The 22,407-nt window shown below is 47.7% G+C and overlaps 1 protein-coding gene across 4 annotated transcripts in view; it reads right to left on the bottom strand.

Moving 5' to 3' along the window:
• PPM1H (protein phosphatase, Mg2+/Mn2+ dependent 1H) overlaps positions 1-22,407 on the bottom strand; it is a 299,608-nt gene that overhangs the window by 64,980 nt on the left and 212,221 nt on the right. For all 4 annotated transcript variants that reach the window (XR_008617682.1, XR_003680301.2, XR_003680302.2 and 1 more), the window contains exon 6: positions 17,891-18,009. Coding sequence is in view for 1 of the 4 variants with exons in the window: in XM_024122817.3 (XP_023978585.1) it covers positions 17,891-18,009 (119 nt within the window). In the remaining 3 variants the exon portion in view is untranslated. The remainder of the gene's footprint in view (positions 1-17,890; positions 18,010-22,407) is intronic.

The following is a 22,407-nucleotide window of genomic DNA, read 5'->3' as shown; positions in this document are numbered from 1 at the left end:
ATAATGAGTGCCCGACAGATGTTCGATTAGGTGAGCAAATCAGCGAATACTACTTACTCCAGGCAGCGGATTTATCCTGCCCTGTCATATTTTCTTGTTCTTTATGTATTCACAAAACAAAAGCAAACAGTCTTTGTTTTCAGTGGCTGCTTCTTCTAAGCCTCAGCCCATGGTCACTCACACGCACGTCCCTTTCCTGCTCTGGTCTTGCCTGGCTGTGTGCTGCTCCTTGGAGTACACATTTTAGACACATTTCACTGACCGTCTGAACTCAAGAGATCCCCCGGCAGCCACAGTGATGTCTTTTCACCCTTCTGATGAGGAGCAATTATACGACTCCTCCTGGATGAACACGTCTCGTCTCCGTATCCAATTCGGAATTCTTATCAGAAAAACCTTTGCTTGTGTTCTCAGACTGGCCGAGAGGCCTGCAAGCAAATCTTCCACAGCCATTTCTCTTTTCATCCAGTCATCACCCCACAGCTTAAAATTCTCCGTTGGCTTTCTATCATCTTAAAATATAACCCAGCGATGAGGCCCTCCATGGTCTGATCTCTGACACCGCTCTGACATCTGCCAGGTGCTCGGGACACTAGCTTTCTTCCTGTTTCTTCAACGTGCCACGGGGGCTCGTCCTTCCCTCTTCCTGGGCCATTCTTCCTGCAGACCCTCACAGAGCCGGCTCCTGGGCATCCCTCAGAATGCCTTCTCCAGCCGCTCATCTGTAAGTATGGTGCCGGGCTTCCCTGGTGGCGCAGTGGTTGAGAATCCGCCTGCCGATGCAGGGGACGCAGGTTCGTGCCCCGGTCCGGGAGGATCCCACATGCCGCGGAGCGGCTGGGCCCGTGAGCCATGGCCGCTGAGCCTGCGCGTCCGGAGCCTGTGCTCCGCAACGGGAGAGGCCACAATGGTGAGAGGCCCGCGTACCGCAAAAAAATAAAAAATAAAAAATAAAAGTACGGTGCTTCCTGCTCTCGTCTCAGCTCTTCACGGTCCTTACACAGCACAGTCGGAAACTACCGTAGTTATTAATTTACTCATTCTGTCTCCCCCTCTAAAAACATTAGCTCCATGCAGCCAGGGATTTTGTTTTATTCACTGTTCTATCCTCATATCGACAACCGTGCGGGCACAGTGTGGATGTAAAGTGGATACTAGCTGAATGGATGAATACATGGATAAAGGCTGCCACCTCCTCTTCAGCACACGCTTCCCCGCTCATTTTTCCTTAACAGCAAGCTTTTCTGGGGCTGAAATCTGGGGTTGAGTTCCATCAGTGATACCTTGGATTTCTGTTTACTCCATTATATTAAACTCTTAGGTTCCCTTTTATCACCAATACGTATCTGTAGATAGTCATAAAGTTATAAAAATGGCATTTATGATCTTGCTTATCACTTTCTCGTGATAGTTCCTAGGCATCACCTCCAGAAGGGTAGCTTTTGGTGCGGTGGTTCTCCAGGGTCTACGGTGTTACCTAGACAATTTTCTTCTTCCATATTAACTCAGGCGAAAGTCTACTTGGGAAGGCAAGTCCCCACTTAAGAAAGTTCTTTCTCGTCTTTGCTGGATTCCTCCATTACCCAGTCACAGCCCCCACTCTGACTTCGTAACCCACAGGCCAGGGACCCAACGTTCATGCTTTGGCACCATCTACATGGATCACTTCCCATGCTCTCCCTTCTCTCCTAAGTCCTGACTTTGAACTAGAAAGAGGGATGGAAATAGCACTTGCTTCCCTAAGTCTTAATTTCCTTAGTGGGACTTCAAAGTCATTTAAGAAGAATGTGACCCCTTCTGAGGGTTGTGATGGACCCTCTTCCTTCAGGGACTGCCTCATCTTGACCATCCACTCCTGCGGCTCCAGTGACACACACCAGTGAGTCACATTCTTCCACTCGCTGACCTCTCGCCATGGCCTTGGACGGCTCTCCTCCCCTGGGAGTCTTTCTTCCTGGATTCTCCCCGCCTGGCAGAGTCCGCTGTGGGCGTAGAGTCAGAGGTTCTGAAGTCACAGCTGAGTCCTCACGTGGACTAGCTGTGTGAACTTGGCAAAGTCCCGCAACCTCACTGCATTTGCTTCTTCAGCTGCCTTTCTTCACGGAAGTTTCCAAGGATTAAATGCAAATATGTCTGGGAAAGTCCTTTGTGAAGAAGGATAAGGTGCTATTTAACTCTAAGTTGTGGCTATTATAGTCTTAGGAGCGTCCCTCATCACTGGGGAGGTAGAGCACAGATAATCGCACATTCCCCCAGGAAAACTGCTTCCTGCTGAGCCCCCGAGACACTCCAATTCTGCTGCTAGTGATACCAAAGTATGAAGGAGAGCACCTGTGCAACTTTCATCCGGAAAGGTCTATGGTTCCACTGGAAAGTGAAGACTCAAGAGACTCAGAAGGGTATCTCCGAGCTAATAATCTAAAGGGGGTGCTTTTGGGTTGGTCTGAAATAGTCATAAATGGAGAATCTTCCCCCCTCAGCTAGAAGCTCAGCGCCCTTCTAGGAGGGAGGTTAAGCCCCAGGAAGTCTCGTTTGCCCAGACAGAGACTAAGTCCTAGGCAGACAGAGTCACATCTCAGAGGGGCTGAGCAGGTTTGGATGGAGGATGGTAGACAGAGCGTCTCAGGCTCTGGTCCCCATCTCTGGCTTCCAACAACCAAATCTCAACAGAAGCTTGAATCCCAGGAGGCCTGGGATGAAACATCACTGAGGCCTGGCTGGTCAGGAACAGACACATGCCGAGAGCCCAAATGCTACTCGTGGCTTTTAAGAGCTTGGCATGACCTCAATTAAGCAATTCACGGAATCCGCAGAGGCTCTCCCACCAATTCAGCTCTCCCCACACCCATCCTCCCCCAGACCTTCCTGGAAAAAGCAACGTGGGATTGGCAATCACCTCATTCTTCCTTTTTCCTGCCAGCCCTCTGTATTTGCAAAGGAGTCGAGCCCAAAGCCTAACCACAGAGCTCAGAAAGTGGAGGCTGCTTCCTGCTCCTGGAGATGGCCCTGCAGTGGGCGGCCCACGCCCCCTCCTCGCTGTATGAATATCCGCGCTTGCGTTTCCTTTAAGGCAACACAAGATTTTGGTACTCTGTCAGGTCTGACTCTCTATTTTTTTAATGCCTTCTTTTAAGAGGCCCCTTTTCTTGGTTTCAAAGATCCACAGTTAAGAAATTCCCCCCAAATTTCTTAAATTTGTCTTTGGATGCAATCTTAATATGCTGGAAAAATGTCCCCCAACTGTCAGGAAGGGTGAATGTGAGCCAAACTTAATGAGGTCAGGCTCAAGTCAGAGCCAGGGAGTAAGGCTGAGAGGCCGTGCTCGGGGCCCCAGGGCGAGTAGCAAGAGGCTGAGAAACATCCCCTACCCAGCAGGTAGGCTGGGGGTTAGGAGTATCCTCTCTAATGCTTCTGGGCAGCATCCTTTCTGACACAGGCTCACCACTGTATATACAAGCAGGCTTTCCTTATTTGTAGATCTGAGTTTTGAGGGATGGGGTCATATTCTGATGCGCTGGGTCCCTGGATTTATGTGCCAGGAGTTGTTGTCAGTGGGTATCTTAATTACTTGATTCCTGGGAAAGTCTCCCTGTGAGGCCAAGCCTCACCAACAAATGCCACTTTATTTTCTCCTTTTGGTCCTTGGACTGTCGTTTAAATTAGTTGAAGCCTGCAGGCCCTAAGCTATATACGAGTTGATGCGCTGGTGCTAATATAGTGCAACAGTCTGGATTCAGGCACAAACAGCATGCTTGAATTCTAAGAGTGTGATTACTATTTGGTGACGTAATTGAAGAGAGCTGGCAGGCGCCGTGCAGCCCAGCTTGTGTATGGCTGGCTGTGATGAGAGAAACCAACGAAAGGGGAAACCTTCCGGCCCTCTCTGCAGGAAAACTTTTTTTCATAATGGGGGGCAAGCTCTGTTCCTGACATTGCAGTAGCCCTTGAGGAAACACCCCTCCCGCCGGCACCCATTAGTAGGGCCGACCCACAAGCCCTGAGAAAATGCCTACCTCTCCCCTTCCTCCCGTCAGCATGCCTGGACCAGAGCCCGCCTGGCGTTCTGCGAGTGGTAACCATGCCTCTCTTTTGGCTTAAACACTCCTCTTCCTACCGCCAGGCCTCTGGTGGTGGCAACAGGGCTTGCGTTCACGTCACTGGTCCACGTTCCCTGGGAGCATCCACTGGGCTAGAGCAGAGGTTTCACACTCTATGACTTTCAAAGACACGTATCAATCTTGTTAACCCAGTGTACACCGACACACACCTCAAAAAGCAATATTTACGTCTGCCATGTGACAGCCACTTTGATATTTTCTTTTCTCCCTGTGCAACTTAATTTAAAATGCACATGTCCATACACCAAACTGATTTCACAACCCCCAAACGGGTCCCCACTCACAGGTGGAAATGTGTAGAAAGGAACTTGGATAGCTGCTCCTGGTAGCTCCACAGCAGGAGATCAGGCTTTGACCAGAGATGAGAGCAACAGGTTCTACCGGATTCATTCGTGAATATTAACTGAGCACCTACTAGGTGCCAGGCACTCGCACAGGTGCTAGGCATATGGAGTTAAATAAAGTAAGGGTCATCTCTTGACTCGTGGGCCCAAGGTGAGCAGTGGAAAAAGGATTCACATGGAAAAAAATGCTTTGAATCAGTCTATTGAAAATATAATCAATCAGGGACACATGCAAAACAGAACAAATAATATTTCAGGACAAAACATTCTGGATGACGTTTAGGGAAATTTCAGATTTGGAAATGATTTCTGATTCAGTATCCACTTGGTGTGCATTAGCACTTGGCTAGAAGAGCCTCATATTCTAATCAATAACATTTAGATCTCCCACAGGTATGAATCAGAGATCCTTGTTTTATGAGCACATGAATATGGAATGATTTCTGCTTCCTCAGGGACCATTCATTCTGAAACAAACATGAATTTCATTGACATCGGCCTTTATGCCGTATGAGACCAAGTCCATATATACAAATCAGGAAATAACCAAAATTGACCCCATATCCATGAATGGTGGGGAGAAAATAGCAAACTGTTTGCTACAAAGAGGGTTTTACTGCAGAGGCCAGTTCCTCCATGCTGGTCTTGCAGCCCTGCCTCACAAAGCTTCTCTCTCTGATAATGTAGCTATCTGTAGCCCAGGGCACCAAGTCCTACAGTTATCTCCTGGAAGAAGCACTTACACACTAGGACTCTAACCTATGCTACATCCTTTCAATATTTCCATTCAAGTGCCCTTGAACAGGTAACATCACACTAGGCCGAGCTCAAGTATCTCAGAGTAAACACCAATGCTTTTTGAAGTCTTCTGTTCTTTCTTAAAAAGCGATGAGAATTTTGCATAAGCATACACACACAAAATTTATTTCAAAGCTCAAAAATATCTTCCCCCACCCCCAAATCTTCAGTTGAATTAGATGCTTATCCTCTGGATGACTATACTCTTCCGGTATCCTCAGCTACCACCCACATTACTCGAGCCCCAGGGTAAGAAGCATGGGCCTGGGGTGAGGGCTGCCAACATTACCAGTGGGGGAACATAGCACTCTCGGCTCCTGCATCAGGGTGGCCCTTCTGCTTTAGATGATGGACTGTAAAGGCAGCAACTGTGAAAGCTTCCGCCATCACCTCACCCCTAACGCTTACGGAATTCTAATATACCCAACGTGTACTGTGCACTTGCTTCGCTCTAGGCACTGTTCTAAGCGCTTATATTTTTAAAACTTAGATGATTCTTAGAACAACCTTTTAAGACAGGTATTAACGTGAACCCCATTACACAAGTAAAGAAAATGGAGGTCACACTGCTAGGAAACAACAGAGGTTAAGCTCATTTCCAGGTCTGCAGCAAAGTGCATTGTGCTTTTAACCACGGTCCTCCGCCCATCCTTGAAGAGCTGTGAATCTGTGTAGATACCATAAAATGGCATGATACGCAACAAGAATGCTTAATTACTAATCTCATCCTCAGAGTATATCATAAAAAGTTTTAGGGTCTACCCCTCTCCAGGTTTTTACAGAAGTAAGTCACATGCAAGTTTAAACATACCACCTTCTCAGACCGCTTCCTTCCCTTGACAATACGGTGGATGTTCAAGGTCACTGCAGAGTTAGGTTTAACCTAAGGTCTGGCTCTCAAGTCGCTCTGTTGATTATAAATGGAGAGACCTTAAATCTTCACACTTAGATGCCCAGTTTTTCACGAAGGGATCCAAGGCCACCCAGAAGGACTAGGCAAATTTGGGGAGGGAGTACCATTTACTCAGGATGAACAGGAACGAGAAACCAGCAAGTTAGATACCCCGGGAGCATGGTCTCCTGACCTAGCCCACGTATCTATACCGTGCCTGAGGCCTGAACTATCCAGGTTACGGGCACAAGTATCAATAAAGGAAAAGAAAGGCTCAGTTCAACTCTGACCGACTGTTGGCACCTAAGGGCTTCATCACTCCTTATCCTCCCCTTCAGGTCCCTTCCACAGCTCCCTCCTGAACACAGTCTTTGGTCCACGCAGGTAGACAAAGAGGTTCCCAAGCACCAGCAGGATAAGCAGGAGGCTGGAGTCACAAACCTGCTAAGGAGCTCAGTGTGCTCAGTGCTCGTTAATTAATCATTTCTGCAAGCTGTTGCTCGTCTTAACCATGGTAAGAATGACTGGGGCTGCCCAAGGTCAATGTTTAAGGATATACAAGAATCACCTGGGAGGGAGGCTTAAAAAAAAAAAAACCCCGAGTCCAGGACCTCAGGGATTCTGGATTTTTTTTTTTTCCCGGTATGCGGGCCTCTCACTGTTGTGGCTTCTCCCGTTGCGGAGCACAGGCTCCGGACGCGCAGGCTCAGCGGCCACGGCTCACGGGCCCAGCCGCTCTGCGGCACGCGGGATCCTCCCGGACTGGGGCACGAACCCGTGTCCCCCGCATCGGCAGGCGGACTCTCAACCACTGCGCCACCAGGGAAGCCCTGGAATGTTTTTAATAATCACCCCAGGTGAAAAAGCTTCCTTGTGGGTCAACATTCCTCTGCCAGTTTGGGTATGGGTTTGTCCTACACTCTATTGTAAGCACCACGGGGTCAGGGACTATTTTTATCCTCTTTGTTTCTCCAAAGCCCAGCACAACACCCAGTTCACTGAAGGAGTAAGAGTTAAACTAATCACCCCACAGAGATAGATAAAGCCCAGTACTCCGTCCTTTAGGCCACTGAGCACGATACGCAGCACTTGATTTGACTTGGGGAGGCGGACACAGCTGATTTAATCCTGGTGGAATCTGAACCTAGAGCTGGCAGAGTCTCATTGCCTTTGCCAGAGTAACAAGGTGAAGGATAAAAAGGGGAGGTGTTACCAGCATTTCTAGTTGTTACAGAGACGCGTGCTTAGCCCTTCAGCGAGGGACAGACATAAGACCTTGCCTTGCTCTGAATAAGTCTTAGATGGACTTGTCTGAAGGTCAGAGGAACATGAAGGTAGAATGAGATCTTTCAGGGTGTGGAGTGGTGGTTCTCCAACTCTCCTATGTGGATTCCTGGGGTAAGCCCAGAACCCAGGGGTTTAAACCTGCACCCCAGCTGACTCTTATGAAGAGGCCCTCAAGCCATGGTGAATTAGCACCTTTATGGGATTGTCAGCTTGAAACCAGCAACATTGATTTCCTACTCTGAAACCTGGTGGGCAGAGAAGGGGTGGCAGGTAAAAGAAAAACTTTACCTATCTCTGGTGAGAGTGAAATTTTATAACTTGAGGAGTGTAGGTTGGACATAGGAAAATGTTTCCTTGACAGGCTTGTAAAGTACCTGGAAATCTGTTGGAGTGTTATAGCACTCACTTCTCTGGAATTTCCTTAAAAACAGGATCTTATAAATAGGCTGAGGATTGGACCATATGTCCTTCTAAATATACTGTCAACCCTATATTTCTGTCCTGCTGTGTGTCATTTTCATACTTTATAGAGGTGTAGAGCTAGCAAGGGTGGGAAAATAAAATTATGTTAGTTACTGCCATCCTCAGCATGGCATTCAAAGTTTCCCTCACTTATGTTAGGCTACCATCAGGAATATTATCTAGCTGATACGTACCAATAAGCGAGTACAGAGGTCGAAAACACTGACAAACTCCTGTACTGGCTAGCAAATAATGACTGTCCCAAGTCCCCAACTGCCCCCATCTGCTGCTCTGGATTCTCCCCTAAAATCCCCATGATGTGGTAAATGAAGAATTAATGCGGGGCTTCCCTGGTGGCACAGTGGTTGAGAGTCCGCCTGCCGATGCAGGGGACGCGGGTTTGTGCCCCGGTCCGGGAGGATCCCACATACCGCGGAGCGGCTGGGCCCGTGAGCCGTGGCCGCTGAGCCTGCGCGTCCGGAGTCTGTGCTCCGCAACGGGAGAGGCCACAACAGTGAGAGGCCCGCGTACCGCAAAAAAAAAAAAAAAAAAAAAAAATCAGAGGAACAGAAGGAAATTAATTTTTTAGCAAATGCCTACTATATATCAAACATTGTACTCGGCTATAAAACAGTGATTTTCAGACTTATTTTAGCCATTATATTCTTAGGTGAAAAAAGAAAAAAAAGAATTAATGCGGACTTCCCTGGTGGCTCAGTGGTTGGGAATCCTCCTGCCAATGCAGGGGACACGCGTTTGAGACCTGATCCAGGAGGATCCCACATGCCGCGGAGCAGATAGGCCCGTGCGCCACAACTACTGAGCCCGTGTGCTGCAACTACTGAAGCCCGTGCACCTAGAGCCCGTGCTCCCCAACGAGAAGCCACAATGAGAAGCCCGCGCGCAGCAACGGAGAGTGGCCTCCTCTCGCTGCAGCTGGAGAGGGCCCTCATGCAGCAATGAAGGGAGGGAGGGAGGAAGAAAGAATTAATGCCTGGCACAGCAGCGGGGCTTCTGGGACCCGAATGTAGCCTATTCCTCCATGTTGACCATCAAAATATTTTGAATACTACCTTCAGCCTTCACATTCCCAGAACACAAAACTTATTTTCATGCCCCTGGGCTTCCACTTGTGCTATATACTCTGCTCAGAATGTCCTTCCCTCCTGCCCTCAACCCTCTTGAAACTCCTCTCCTATTTCAGACCTTCGGTTCAAACACGACCTTCTCCACTGAGTCTTCCCCAGTCCCTGTCTCCCCTCCTCAAAACCACTACTCCCTCTTCCACAGCCACAGGGCCTTTTTCCTTCAAACCCCCTTTTTGTAAGCCCTATATTCTGTCTTGCTTTAGTTATTCATGCACAGATTTCAACAGATCTACCTCCCTCACTCCTGAGATTTTAAGAATAGATTTATATGGAAAACAGTATATCATTTGATCAATTTCCAGAAAGCCGGCCATTCCCTGGGCCAGCTGACCATCTCTAGGACGTGAGCACAGCCTTATCTGACAAGATCCTTCCTACTTGGGGACACGCTTTGGCCACTGAGGGTCTTGGAAACCCGGCTCCTGGGCTGTGGCTCAGGAGGGATGCAGCAGTGCCTCATCAGGTCCAGCGCAGAGGCAGATGGAAAGTCTGTGGATGGATTAAAAAAAAAAACCCCAAACAAACAAACAAAAACCCCCCACAGGCAAATAACACAAAAAACACCCTACCCAGCAGCCCCCAGTGACAGAGGGGTTTCCGACTGTACTGAGGGGGGGTCTCTTATAGATAAGTTGGCACAGCAGCTGTCAGACAGACCTGCCCAGCGGAAGTGGCCAGCACTCCCTGATCTTCAGTCTCTTGCTTCTCTAAACTGCCTCCCTTTTTCTCTTAGGTTTTTAGCCTCTCATTACAATTGAGAAACAAGCCTCTCAACACGTATCATTAGGCCGTAAACCTCCCGAGGCAAGGGTCAGATCTCGTTGGCCCTTCCAGCCTCCATAACGTCTAATGATTATATTATCAGACACACACAGCACTTACTCCATGCCAGGCTCCAGTCAATGCAATCAACCAGAGTAACTCATGCCATCTGATTATTATGCTCGGCCATTAGCTCCATTTACATACGGGGAAACTGAGGCAGAGAGAGGCAACACGATGTGTCCCAGCCACACCTGGGGACTGTCCCCGCCAGGCGGTCTGGCTCCATATCCCTTGTTCTTAACTACGAGGCAATGTCTAATATGCCTCAGATGTACAGTAAAGGCATGTCAAATATAAAAACAAGTGGGTCCTGGGGTTCCTTGGCTAAAAGGACACTGGCTATTTTAACAGGGATTTGGGCAAGCACTTGACACCCTAAAACTTCCCCAGATGACTGGGAGAGCTAAGTTGCCCCCACCCATGTACTGGACAACCCCAAACAACGATCACTGGGGAGAAGCGGCAGAGACCCCGCTTCTCGGAGGTATATGAAGGGGCACAGATAAGTGTGTGACTGAGGGAGAAGGAAAAGCTTGGAAGCAGTTTGGCCACTTTAGGAACAACACATTTACACTTATCATTAAAGCAGAGAGAGGCGTAGGAGTGTGTAAAGGGTGAGAGGACGACCAGGAGGGAGCAAGCTGGTTGGGCATCTCTTTCCTTTCTCCTCTCTGTGGCCTGACAACGCCTGTCTTGGTTTCCAACCATTTGCAAAGATCTCTCAGCCTCTCCTGGCCTCATGGGCAGGGCGGCAGGGAGGAGGGCGGGGAGCAAGGAGTCATTTATCACTGTCGGGAGATGTGCTACACGCAGCAGGGCCGGCTTTCCTCCCTGCTGCTCCTGCAGCCAGAGCCGCAAATCTTGAAAAGATGCAGAACATGCACCTCGCAAATAACCATTCATCATCGCTGCTCTGGGAGCCCGGGAGCGGCCCCTCCTGACGTGAGGCTGACCGGCTCTGCCTTCAGCCCGGGCCCCAGCGGAGCTGGGAACACGGGGACTTCTCAGGCACGTAATTCCTGTTCTGGCCAATCCCCATCTACTACAATCTACTGAGGTTTGGGGTTAAAATTCTCTGAAATGCCATCCAAGCCCCTCTTCTCTCCACGAAGACAGATTTCCAGATCGCTTTCAGTAATCAGACTGCAGCCAAGGTGGCCCATAATCATTAGATTTGAAAACACAAGTTGCTAGGAGGAAATTAATCCCAGGTTTAACTCGGGAATGGCCTGCTTTCTCGTGAAGTAGTTATAAAATTAAAATGTGCTATTTCTCCGGTGAGTATAAAAAGCCTCCTCGGTGAGGTCTGTGGCCCAACAGTAACGTCAGAATTTACACCAAGGAGGGACCGGAAAAACCCTTCCGTGCCTCAACGACGGGCATCTGGCCCATCTGCAGGTAAATTTCCAAAGACTGGGTTAAAGGTGATTAAAATCAAGAAGAGGAAGAGGTTTGAATTTTCAAATTACTCCTTAAAACTCAAAAGTCAAGCTGCTAGACAATGCAGGCTTTCCTAGTAAGACTAATAATGCTGAGCTAATTAGACCCAAAGGCATGGCCAACATATAAAGTCAGCCCAAAGGAGGGACACTGTCCCTTTAAAATCTGCCTGGGGGTCAGTGGAAAAGCTAATGAGGAGTGTCAGTTGGGGCTGCTTTATTAGGTGGTCCTCCAGAGGATAAAGCCTGGGGTTTCTGTAACAGGGCTTCTGTGCTTGATTCAATAAATCAATTTATATTAAATGCGGGTATGGCTCTGGAGCTGGCTTCATAAAGCATTCTGTGGCATTTCTCAATCTGCTTATCCCCTTCCCTGTCAGCCTGCCTGAACGCACTGTCAGAGGGCCTTGAAAAGAGCAATAAAAAATAAGACAGAAGGCGTATCTACGTTATTTGTGAAACTCGACCCAGCAGCTCCAGACTCATGCTGGGAGGCTGCTTCCAGTGAGTTTCTCTCCAGAAGATGTTTGGATGGTTGGTAAGAAGCCCAATGCTGTGGGACTGCAGCGCTCAACCCCGAGCTGGGCTCCAGGCTGCAGACTGAGAATTAAGGTCACCCCGAACAGAAAGGAAACGGTTGCAAGGGAAGTTGCTTTTCACTCCGATCCTCAGGGTCTGAAATGCTCTTCAAGAAGTGAAAGGAAAAGCAAGATGAATAAAAGCGCCCTAAGCTGGCACAGTCCAGGAGGTGGCGGGGAGCAAATGGAGGAGGGAGGTGTGCTACTGACCAGGGCAGATGGAACGCGTCTTCCTTCAGGCTGGCCAGCAGGCTCGCCAGTGAGTGACCGCTGCAGACCGTCATCCCTAAACACAGTGACTTACGCCCCTGAAGATCTCAAAAGGAGAGGAAAGCCCATCCCCCACTTTTGGACTCTGTAGCGGGGCCAGAAGCCACAACACATGGCCACACCATTCCGTTCTCCCCATCCAGGCTCAGCTTTTTTTTTTTTTTTTTTTTTTAACTCTTTGCTGTTGGGTTGTTCAGTTACAGACAGCTCCTGGCACCGTCCCTCACCCCAGTTAGACCCGCATCCTTACATCATCTAGACTGCGGTGCCATCTGGTAGGACTTTTTGTGATGATGGAAATCTATATCTGCAATGGCCACTTCAGTAGTCACAAGCCACATGTAGCTCCTGAGCAACTGAGATGTGGCTGGTGTGACTTGGGAAATGAAGTTTTACTTTTACTTAATTTAAACTAATTTACATTTAAATGGCCACAGGTGGCTAGTGGCCACTCGGCTGGAGTGGACACAGAAGAGAAAAGCTTTCCTTTGCCTTCATAAAAGTAGTGAACGCTACGAGGAGAAAATGGTGGTGGACCCCACTCTGTTCCCAGGGGAAAAGCCTCTGATTTGCTCTTAGTTTCAGGGGAAGGACAAGAGGGAACAATTACCCTGATGTGCCATCAAGTTAGAATCATAAAGAGTTAAGGGCTGCAAGAGATAAAAATGAAAGGTTACCATCACTGGAATGTTCCTACTGGAATCTGTCTTTCCCAGAAGCTCTGAAAAGCAGAGCAAAGCCCTCCCGCCACCAGGCATGGAGGTTGGCAGTGAAGGGCAAAGAAAGTATTTTATCAAACGAGAGACCGAGGCCCAGGATTGGCCCAAGGCCCCAGAACCCTGGCAGAGCAAGGAGCAGTATCCAAGGAGCTTATCTCCCAAGGCAGTACTCTCCTTCCTAAGTAAGCCATGCAATCTCAAGTTACTGGTCCAGCCTGCCCCTGAAACAAGACCATTGTAAATGTTAAAAAGGCTCTGCTTAAAGAAAGAATTCTGGTGTACTTTACTCTTAACCAGAACCATCTGGAAGCAATCTTGCATTCACACGATGGACTTCTCCTCGTCTTTGGCCCTCGCTCTCAACAAATCCCATCAGCCCAGGAACAGCTGCTGGAGAATCTGGCCTGACGCCAGGGATGAAGCTACAGCGCCCTCCCTTGTCCTGCCGGGGCCCCGGCTTGCTCATCACCCCACGCGGCTGGACACACAGCACCAAGAGCACAGATCGCACACAAGAAAGCGAAATCACCAGCGGTCACAGGAGCAGGGACTTGGTGCCACAAAGCCAGCTGTGAGAAACTGTTGTTTCAGCCCGGTAACACAGATGCCTGCCAGCAAATTACGGCCCGAGACGGCTCAGAGGGCCGTGGGTCTGGACGCTCTGCTCACAACGCCAGCTAGCGTGCGTCCTGCAATAGCAGCTCCACACAAAGGGCCAGGGAGGAAGGGCAGCAGCTCGCGCTGAGTCCAAGGCCAGAGTTCTGGCGCCAGGACCAATGACACCAGGCACAGAAGGCGAGAGCTGGGGCGCGTCAGAGACCGACTCAGCACTGGGGGCGCTGTTAGAAAATGCCTTTGTAAATCGAGCCACTGTATAAACTACCTGAGCAGGCTGGGAAAGGGTTAGGGTTAGGAGCCAGGTGAGAGACGGATTTCATTAGGAAGGTCCTGGTGGCGGTAACCTTTTGTCCTCTGTGCAACCTGGGCCTGCCAAGCCGCTCCACAGTCTCCGAGAAAGCGTGAGGGTGGGAGAGAAAGGATCCCCGTCAGGAGGCAACAGACTCATCCTTAATTATGAGACGAGGCTTCCCAGAGCCGAGGCCCTCCCCCTCACTGCCTCCCGGCTGCAGACACACCGCAGCAAGCTGGCAGGGTGCTCCTCTAATGAGAGCGATCTATTTTCCTAAGTAAAGGAGACTCGGTTCTTTGGGGATCTTCCCCATCATCACCACGTGGCCCCAGTCCACGCACAGACTTCAGTGACGAGTGGAAAGCATCACCGTTTAATTTGGCCAGTGGTCCATCAGGTCAGACTGGGAACTAGAAAAGTTACCACCTCAGCAGCTCCTGAAATGCGTCATTCCATCCTCTTGTCCTCTAAAGGACTGTCAAGGAGACACTGATCCTGGTAGATGGAGGTCCCCTGCTTAAATTTCCATCGCAGCTCAGAACTGAATAATTATGTCTGATCTTACCCTGAAAAAAAGTTGATGCGTCGTAACAGAAAGAGCCCCGGGCTGAAAGTCTGAAACCTGGGTTATTCTGACATTTTTGCACTAGTGGAAGCTGAGTAAACCACTTAATCCCCTCTGAGCCTCAATGTGCTCAACTGCAAAATGGAACGAGGAAGAGGAGACATTGGGCATTTGGCAGTTCAGCACTGTAGTGAACAGTGTATACCCGGAAGTGAGGCTGTCTGGGGTCACAGACTGGCTTCTCCTCTTACTAGTTGTGTGACCTTGAGCAACTCGGCCCCTGTGCCTCAGTCTCCTCATCTGTAAAATGTACCTAGTTCCTAGGACTGTTCAACAGGAAGAGTCATGTAAAGGTCTCATCACAGTGCCTGGCCCTTAGCTCTCTCACTCACTGTCAGCCTAGCCCCATGATTAGTGGGGGACAAGCAGGCAGATAAAAATGTCCACAACTAGGTCTTTGCTACAAGCGTTCAACAGCTGGCAATAGGTGAACCCCTATTTGTTAGAAAGGTTTCAGAGACACAAGTTCACAGGCCAAGGCTAACTCGGAAGGCAAGAAACATCAAGGAGAGACGAGGTAAGGACTTATCTGTCTCCCTGAGCATGACCCATTGCCAATACTCACCATTCCACCTTCAACCAATCCCAACAGCTTGGTAGTCAATTGAGGCTTTTGTGAGAAAAGGGATCCTGCTGATCCTCATCTCTCTTTCCACTGAATTAATTTGCCGGCCCTTCCTTCTCTATAGACAACTCAGAAAGGTAGGAAGGGCTTCCCTGGTGGCGCAGTGGTTGAGAGTCCGCCTGCCGATGCAGGGGACGCGGGTTCGTGCCCCGGTCTGGGAAGATCCCACATGCCGCAGAGCGGCTGGGCAAGATGTAAAGAGCTCTCCTTTTCCTTAAGCATCATTTTCAAATCGTAAGTAACAACAGATAGGAAATATACAAAGACATACATCAATCTCTGCTCGTAGCCAAAGCTGTGAGCCAACAGCCATGCAGGGAACTTTGCTGCAACAAATGAGCAAATCATGTCTGACGGAAGCCATTCTCAGTCTTGGCTTCTCAGTTAATTCGGTACCTTCTGTGGAGTTCCGTACAATTACAGAGAGCCCATTTATGGGCTATTTACTTGCTTAAGACCCCGCTAATGTGTGTTTGCGTGCACGTACCTGAGAGAGAGAGCAAAAAAGAGAGTAACTGTGTGTGTATAACGTTGGATGTAATCTAATCCCTGAACTTATCTGCATTTTAAAAAAACTATAAAATGGGGTAATCTTTGGCCATTTGTTTACCAAGTTGGTTTCAACTGCTGAGATCTCATTTGCCTTTTTGGCACAGAAAAAACATACAAACAGCCTTGCCTCGAGCTCAACATGGCTCGTGTGCAGGCTCCTCATTCCTACCCTTCCCACTAACCACCTACACGTCGGCCTGCCCCCCTCAACTTCTGTGGATCACACTCTTCTTCCTTTCATCCAATAAACAAACACGGCCTGTCGCCTACATGTCGGGCACAGGACGAGGCATTGGGCTGCCCCCCAGGGGGCTTACAGACTAGTATAATTCGAGTAATTGATGACTTACCTCTTACATTTATCCCTTGGCCTAAGTCATCTAGTTTCTTGTTCATTTCCTTGCCTTCCCTGTTTTCTGCTTCCATCCCTCTATTTGGCTCTAGGGATCTCACATACATATTGCTATGACAGTTTTTCTCTGGGTACCTGAATCTGCTTTCTCTCCTGGTCAGTCTCCTTCAAACTCCTCTTACAGCAAGCTTCCCACAACATCGCTTTCATCTTTTCATTCTCCGCCGAAACACACAAGAGTAACTTGCAGCCTCCCACAGTAAATCCTAATGTCTCTGCCTGGCTTCCCATATTCTGTTATGTTCCCTCGGTACCAACTCAGTCTAATTTCCCACAGCCGCTCCCCCCCACCCCCCCAATTCTGGCCATTTCCCGCGCTGTCTCTTAGATCTGCTCTTTTGGTTTATGTGTTTACAACCACGTGGGTTCCTACCCCGGGATGCCTTTCCTTCCATCTTTCCAAATTCTACAAAAACCAGACCAAACTCTGCCACGATTTTCTGAATTACACAATCCCTCACCTTAAACTTTTCTGTAAGGAGTCCTGATTTTGCTGACTGATAAAAATGAATTTGCAAGAAAACCCAGTCTGGGGCAACGAAACTCCAGAACTCAGAGCTGCAAATACGGTGAACCCTTTCTGATAAATCCGATCACGTTTTAGAGCAGGGGTAAATATTTTAGGCTCTGCTGCAACCACTCACCTGCTCTGTTGTTGTATGAAGGTAGTGACAGATCAAACATAAACAAACGAGCGTGGCTGTACTCTTAAAACTTATTTACGGAAAGGGATAGGGGGTGGAATTTGGCTCTCAGGCCATAACTTGCTGACCCTTTTCTAGAAGAAGAGAGGATACTGGTGAGGACCTTCTCTTTGGATGGCAAAGGACAACCGGACGTGCCTTAGATCATCCTCTGATCCTCCCGAGTGGCTCGACTGTCTCTTTAAGACAGTACGTACCCTAGGAGTAGATTCCCAGGCTAGAAGTCATCACCATGGGAATTTGGGCTGTGACCATCTGTTATAGCTATTCCGATCAAAGAAGAGATAGTGGAATTTACTTTGTCACCTGTGTTGGGGACGTGGTGAGGAAAGAGGCCACTGTTTCCTTCTGCTGTGACCTCCAGCCTGGCAGGAGGCTCCCTGGTCAGGATCGCAGGGCCTAGAGCACATCTTCACCTACACTTCTTTGCGCCAGGCACTGCTCTCTCATTTCGTCCTTACACCAACCCTATGAATTTTAAGTACTTTATCATCATATCTATTTTTCAGTTGGAAGAAACCGATGAGGTCTTAGTCAGTGTTAGCTACTGACACACACAAACGGTTTTGGTGCCTTATATCGGTGTGTTTGGGGAATAAGATGCCCCTTGCCGAGAGTTCTCATTTCGATATGAATGTGATGAAATCATGAGGACAGCTCATTACCTCTGGTCCTTACAATCACCCTTCAAAGAGGATTCTTTTCACTTTATTCATGGGAAATGGCACTCATAGGGGTTAAGTAGTTTATCCAACTTTGCCTATTCAGAAAGGTCAGAGTTATGATTCAAATCTAAACTGGTCTGGCCAAACAGAGCTCTGGTTCATTCCTTTGAGCCCCGCTACCTCTTTAGTAACCCTAACCTAAAAACCCGCGTCTAATGTGTTTTTAAAAGCCCCCCCAATGATTGCTCTGTGTGAAGTGAAGGAATTACATCAGCTTCGTGGGTCTAGTGTCCCCAAGGAGGGCCTCAGAGAGCAGAAAAGCAAACCAACACCCAGATGGGAGAACTGGCGCCCAGGCGAAAGCAGCAGAAGTGGGCGTAGCCCCTTTTCCTTCCCCACAAACCCAGGTCTCTGGCCGCACCTCCTGATCCAAAGTGCGGAAGTGGCTTTTTACGGTGGTGGCGCTTCCTTCACACACGCTGCAGCAGTGCCAAGGCAGAGGGAAGCGTATTCTTACCAGCCTGTCATATTAAAATCCCTGTAGAGCATCTTCTTCCCAAGTTCCTTTCTCTGTACTCTCCTTGGAAACTCCAAATGTGTGAACTCATTTCCCAGCAAGTGAGGCTGCATGAATGCCTAATAGCAAAAAGAAAAGAAAAGAAAAGAAAAAAAAAAAACCCACACATATTTAGAGGAAAAAATAAGACCCAAGGATGTTTTGCAAATTGAGACAGCCCACATTTCAGAAACAAGAACAGTGTTCTCAAATTTTAAGGGAGATAAATAGACTGAAGACTCTAAATACAAATAGAATATCAACAAATAAAAATCATGAATCTAACTTATCAAGGAATGTGACATTTTCATTGGAGATGATAAAACTAATGGTAATCAAAGACGTGTATCTCTCAAGCAAGGAAAAGGTTCACTTTTTAATTCAAATCCAAGATGGTTTCACTTGGGCTGAACGGCACGGTGAGGAGGTAGGGAAGCTCCCCGACTCTCTCCTCCTTGGCTTTCTCTACTTGCCTCCTATTTGTACACCTAGTTAATGGGCCTGGCCTCTGAAAGCTGCATGTGGGTCTCCATGTCAACACAATGGCCTGAGACAGCGGGTTGGGACTGGATGCACCAGACAGGAACTTTCTGTTGGACTCCCTCCATTTTGCTCTGCAGTAATTTGATCATGTAATTGGAAGACTGTTCCAGAACAGATGGCTACTTCCCCTCCCCCAAATCTCTGTTCACACTACAAAAGTCTTGAGCAAACAGCCACTTAGGGAATTGCTTTGAAACAACAAACAGTCTCATTGTCACACTCAAAATTCAAATCCAGTTACCCAAGAGATGAAACGCTCAGGTATGGACTTCCCTGCTCAGAGGCCACACCCTGTAAGCAGAGCTGCCCTGGAGCCATCCCATACCAAGCCGTATACCTGCTTATTAGCAGTGTACTGGAATGGATCTTCTCTCTCTCTCTCTCTCTCTCTCTCTCTCTCTCTCTGGCAGGGAACAGAGTGGGTGGAGCAAATCATGGCCTGGCACTGTAGGAAAGCCAGGGCTCCCTGCCATAGGACAGATGGCCATATCCTCGGTCTCCTGGAAAAAGGCATCTCCCACAGCCTCTTTCCCCCAGGACCTGACACTGGCAGATCTCCCACTGATTCGCATGGTGGTCTGGAGGTCTCAGCTGGATGCTAGTCATCAGAAGCTAAGCGCATCGAGAGTCAAAGGAAGCAATCTGAATTATCTCCAGGCTGGTCAGATGGGCCCGGCTAAAAGAACTCTGAGCCAGTGATGCTGAGCAGGCTTTGGGGACAGGATGGGACAGGACTGAGAATGAGAAGAGAGGCAGTCCTGTCTGCTCTAACCAACAGGTTCCAGGTCGGAGGGGAATTCTGGATCATCTTCGAGGGGCCCTGAAACCTCTGCTGGGGCTGAGGCTTGGGCTGCCTATGGGTATCAAGGACACTTGAACACTGGGTTTTACAGAGAAGTTCCTTGGGGAGGGAGGGAGGGAGGGAGGAAGGGAACTAATGTTCATAGCGCAGGTCAATGGGGTAGGCTTTGGGTGAAACGAATTTGGGTTTGAATCCAAGCTCTGCATTTATAAGCTGTGTGATTTTAGTGGGTGATTTAACTGCTTGGGCCTCAGTCTCTTTACCTGTACACTGAGATTAACTGCAGATTTATCACATACTGTTTTAACAATGAAATGAAATGACATCTACAGTGCACTTATCATGATTGTCTCTGCTCGTAAAAAGAAAATAATGTAACCCTCTAGTGATTATGGAGCCCTATTACATCCTGAGTACTACAGTAAGTATTTCTTGAGCTCTCATTGCACCCCCGCCAACCTTATGGGTGGGACTGGCTACCTAATTTGTGGGGCCCAGTGCACAAGGAAAATATGGAGCCTCTATTCAAAATTAAAAATTTCAAGAGGGTGACAGCAGAGCATTAAACCAAGTGCAGGGCCCTGGGCAACTGTACAAGTCACGCCCACAAAGCCAGACGTACTTACAGGGTAGATACCATTTTATTCCTCTCCTTTATTTTGGTCCACCCATGAAAACGAAGGACCGGAAGCATTAACAGTCAATGAACAGCAGAATTTTATGTACCCTCGATCATCTCTCAGAACTTTGGGACTGAATTAGCATGGCGTTTTTGTCTACCCCCAGCCCTCCAAGCTGGAGGGACACTGATTTAGGGGTTACCATGTGTCAGGCACTTGATACAGCTTATGTTATTACCTCAACAATCCTACAAAGCACATGTCATAGACTCAATTTACAAAGGAGGAAATGAACGTCCAGAGAGGTTAAGACACCTAGCCCAAGGCTATCAGCCAGGAATGGGTGGTTCAAGAGCTTAAGCTTAATATCAAACCCATAACCTCCATCCTAACCCTTACGTTGGCCCTTTAACCTGCACACATTTACAAAAAACAGTCAGTGGGTAACAACAGGCCTGTGATCCATGCCAAGTATGAACCACAAATAGGCACCCATGACGATCCAGTTAACAAAAAATTACAGATCTGCACACAACTTGGCCATGAGGATGTTCCTCAAGTAGCGAGAAGAAATCATTTAATAATACGAGTGATTAAACTAGCATAAATCCATACAAAAGAATTCTGTGCAATCACATACAAAGGTGTTATACAGAATATGTAATTACATAGATAGAGCTGATCTATTTGTGAAAAACAGCATATCAAACAATGTGTCTGTGAGTGTGCAAGTGTATGAGCTTACGTGAATCGTGTCATATATATATACACAGATCTATATAGGACATACATGTATACATAAATGAGTATGCATATATATAAACATAGGTACACAATACACATATACATTACATAACACATAGGTTAAGATGCAAAGGCCATTCCTAAGTACATTTTGTACCCTCGTGCCCTTTCTGCTGGAATACATTTGCCTGGGCAGTTGTACCGGGAGAAGTCTGCAGGGTTGCTGGGAACTCCCCAGCACCTTGCCGTCTGCAGGGGCCACCTCGCCTCTCCTTCTGGGGATAGGCAGCCTCAAAGGGGCCTTGAACCATGTGTCACCTGTGACATCTGTTGCCCCTTCACATGCAGAGCCTTTCAGGGTCTCAACAAAACTCCTGCTTCTCCCCTTATAACAACAGGCTACCGTATTTCATCAGTTCTAAGATGCCCTTTATTAGATGCACCATTATTTTGTTACCTCTAAGGAAGTGCAAAAAAAAGCTGCCAATTAAACGATGCACGGTGCTTTCTTTACCACTTCAAATTTTTAATTTATTATTTTTGAAAGAACTCCTTTAGACATAGACAAAATTCTACTATCTATCACTATTGTGCATATTTAGGAGGGAATATGTAAGTGAAGTGTATCAGTTAAGATTGTTCCAAAACATTTTCACATTTAGAATCCAATGGCACTCACTGCTTTCCAACTCTGAATAATCCCGTGTTCGTGATTCTCCACACAAGAGCGGGCTGTGTTTCAGGGGTGCATCGGTCATGCAGCACTTCTTAAACAACCCACAGAAGAACTGCAAGACAGAAGCCAGCTTTGCAACCTTCCAGAGCCCGACTGCTTCTGACTCCCACTTCGGGAATGTGGCTGAGCAAGTCTGGTCACTCCTCCCCAAGCCCCTCTGCATAACTAGTTGCATCCAAAAAGTGCTCCCCTTTTGTCTGCAGGGTTTTCCTTCAAGCTGCTGGATGCCAGTCCTGAAGTTCTGGTGCTGCTCTTTTGATGTTTGCTCATGCTTAGGAGATGACAGCCATGTCCTGCCTGCCACCTGGCTGACAGCAACATTCAACTGTAAAATATCCCAACTTCAAGTATGTCAAAAGGTAAGAGGAAAAAGGGTGCCCTAGCTCTGAGGAATTATTGTGATATTCATCCCGCGTTGATACGGATGTCACACCCTTGGATTTCTCTCTCTTTGTGGTTATTTTTCTTCCTCTGGCTGGTTGCCACAGTACATTTCACATGTTACATGACACATTTTCCATTACAATCATGCCCACCACAGAATGCATGTGTATTCCATGTGTACCTAGGACATATCCCGCCATGACGTATTTTTACACTGCTTTAAAATCACCATCTGCGCTAAAGTAGCAGGATACAAAATTAATGCAAGAAATTTTTTGCACTCCTATACATTAATGATGCAAAATCTGAAAGCGAAATTAAGAAAACATTTCCATTTACCATTGCAACAAAAAGAATAAAAGACCTAGGAATAAACCCACCTAAGGAGACAAAAGACCTGCATGCAGAAAATTACAAGACACTGATGAAAGAAATTAAAGATGATACATACAGATGGAGAGATATACCATGTTCTTGGATTGGAAGAATCAACATTGTGAAAATGACTACACCACACAAAGCAACCTACAGATTCAATGCAATCCCTATCAAACTACCACTGACATTTTTCACAGAACTAGAACAAAAAATTTCACAATTTGTATGGAAACACAAAAGACCCTGAAGAGCCAAAGCAATCTTGAGAAAG

The sequence above is a fragment of the Physeter macrocephalus genome, chromosome 6 (assembly GCF_002837175.3).
Source record: "Physeter macrocephalus isolate SW-GA chromosome 6, ASM283717v5, whole genome shotgun sequence".
Lineage (NCBI taxonomy): Eukaryota > Metazoa > Chordata > Mammalia > Artiodactyla > Physeteridae > Physeter > Physeter macrocephalus.
The sequence above is the reverse complement of the archived record's forward strand: the minus strand, read 5'-3'. Positions and strand labels throughout refer to the sequence as shown.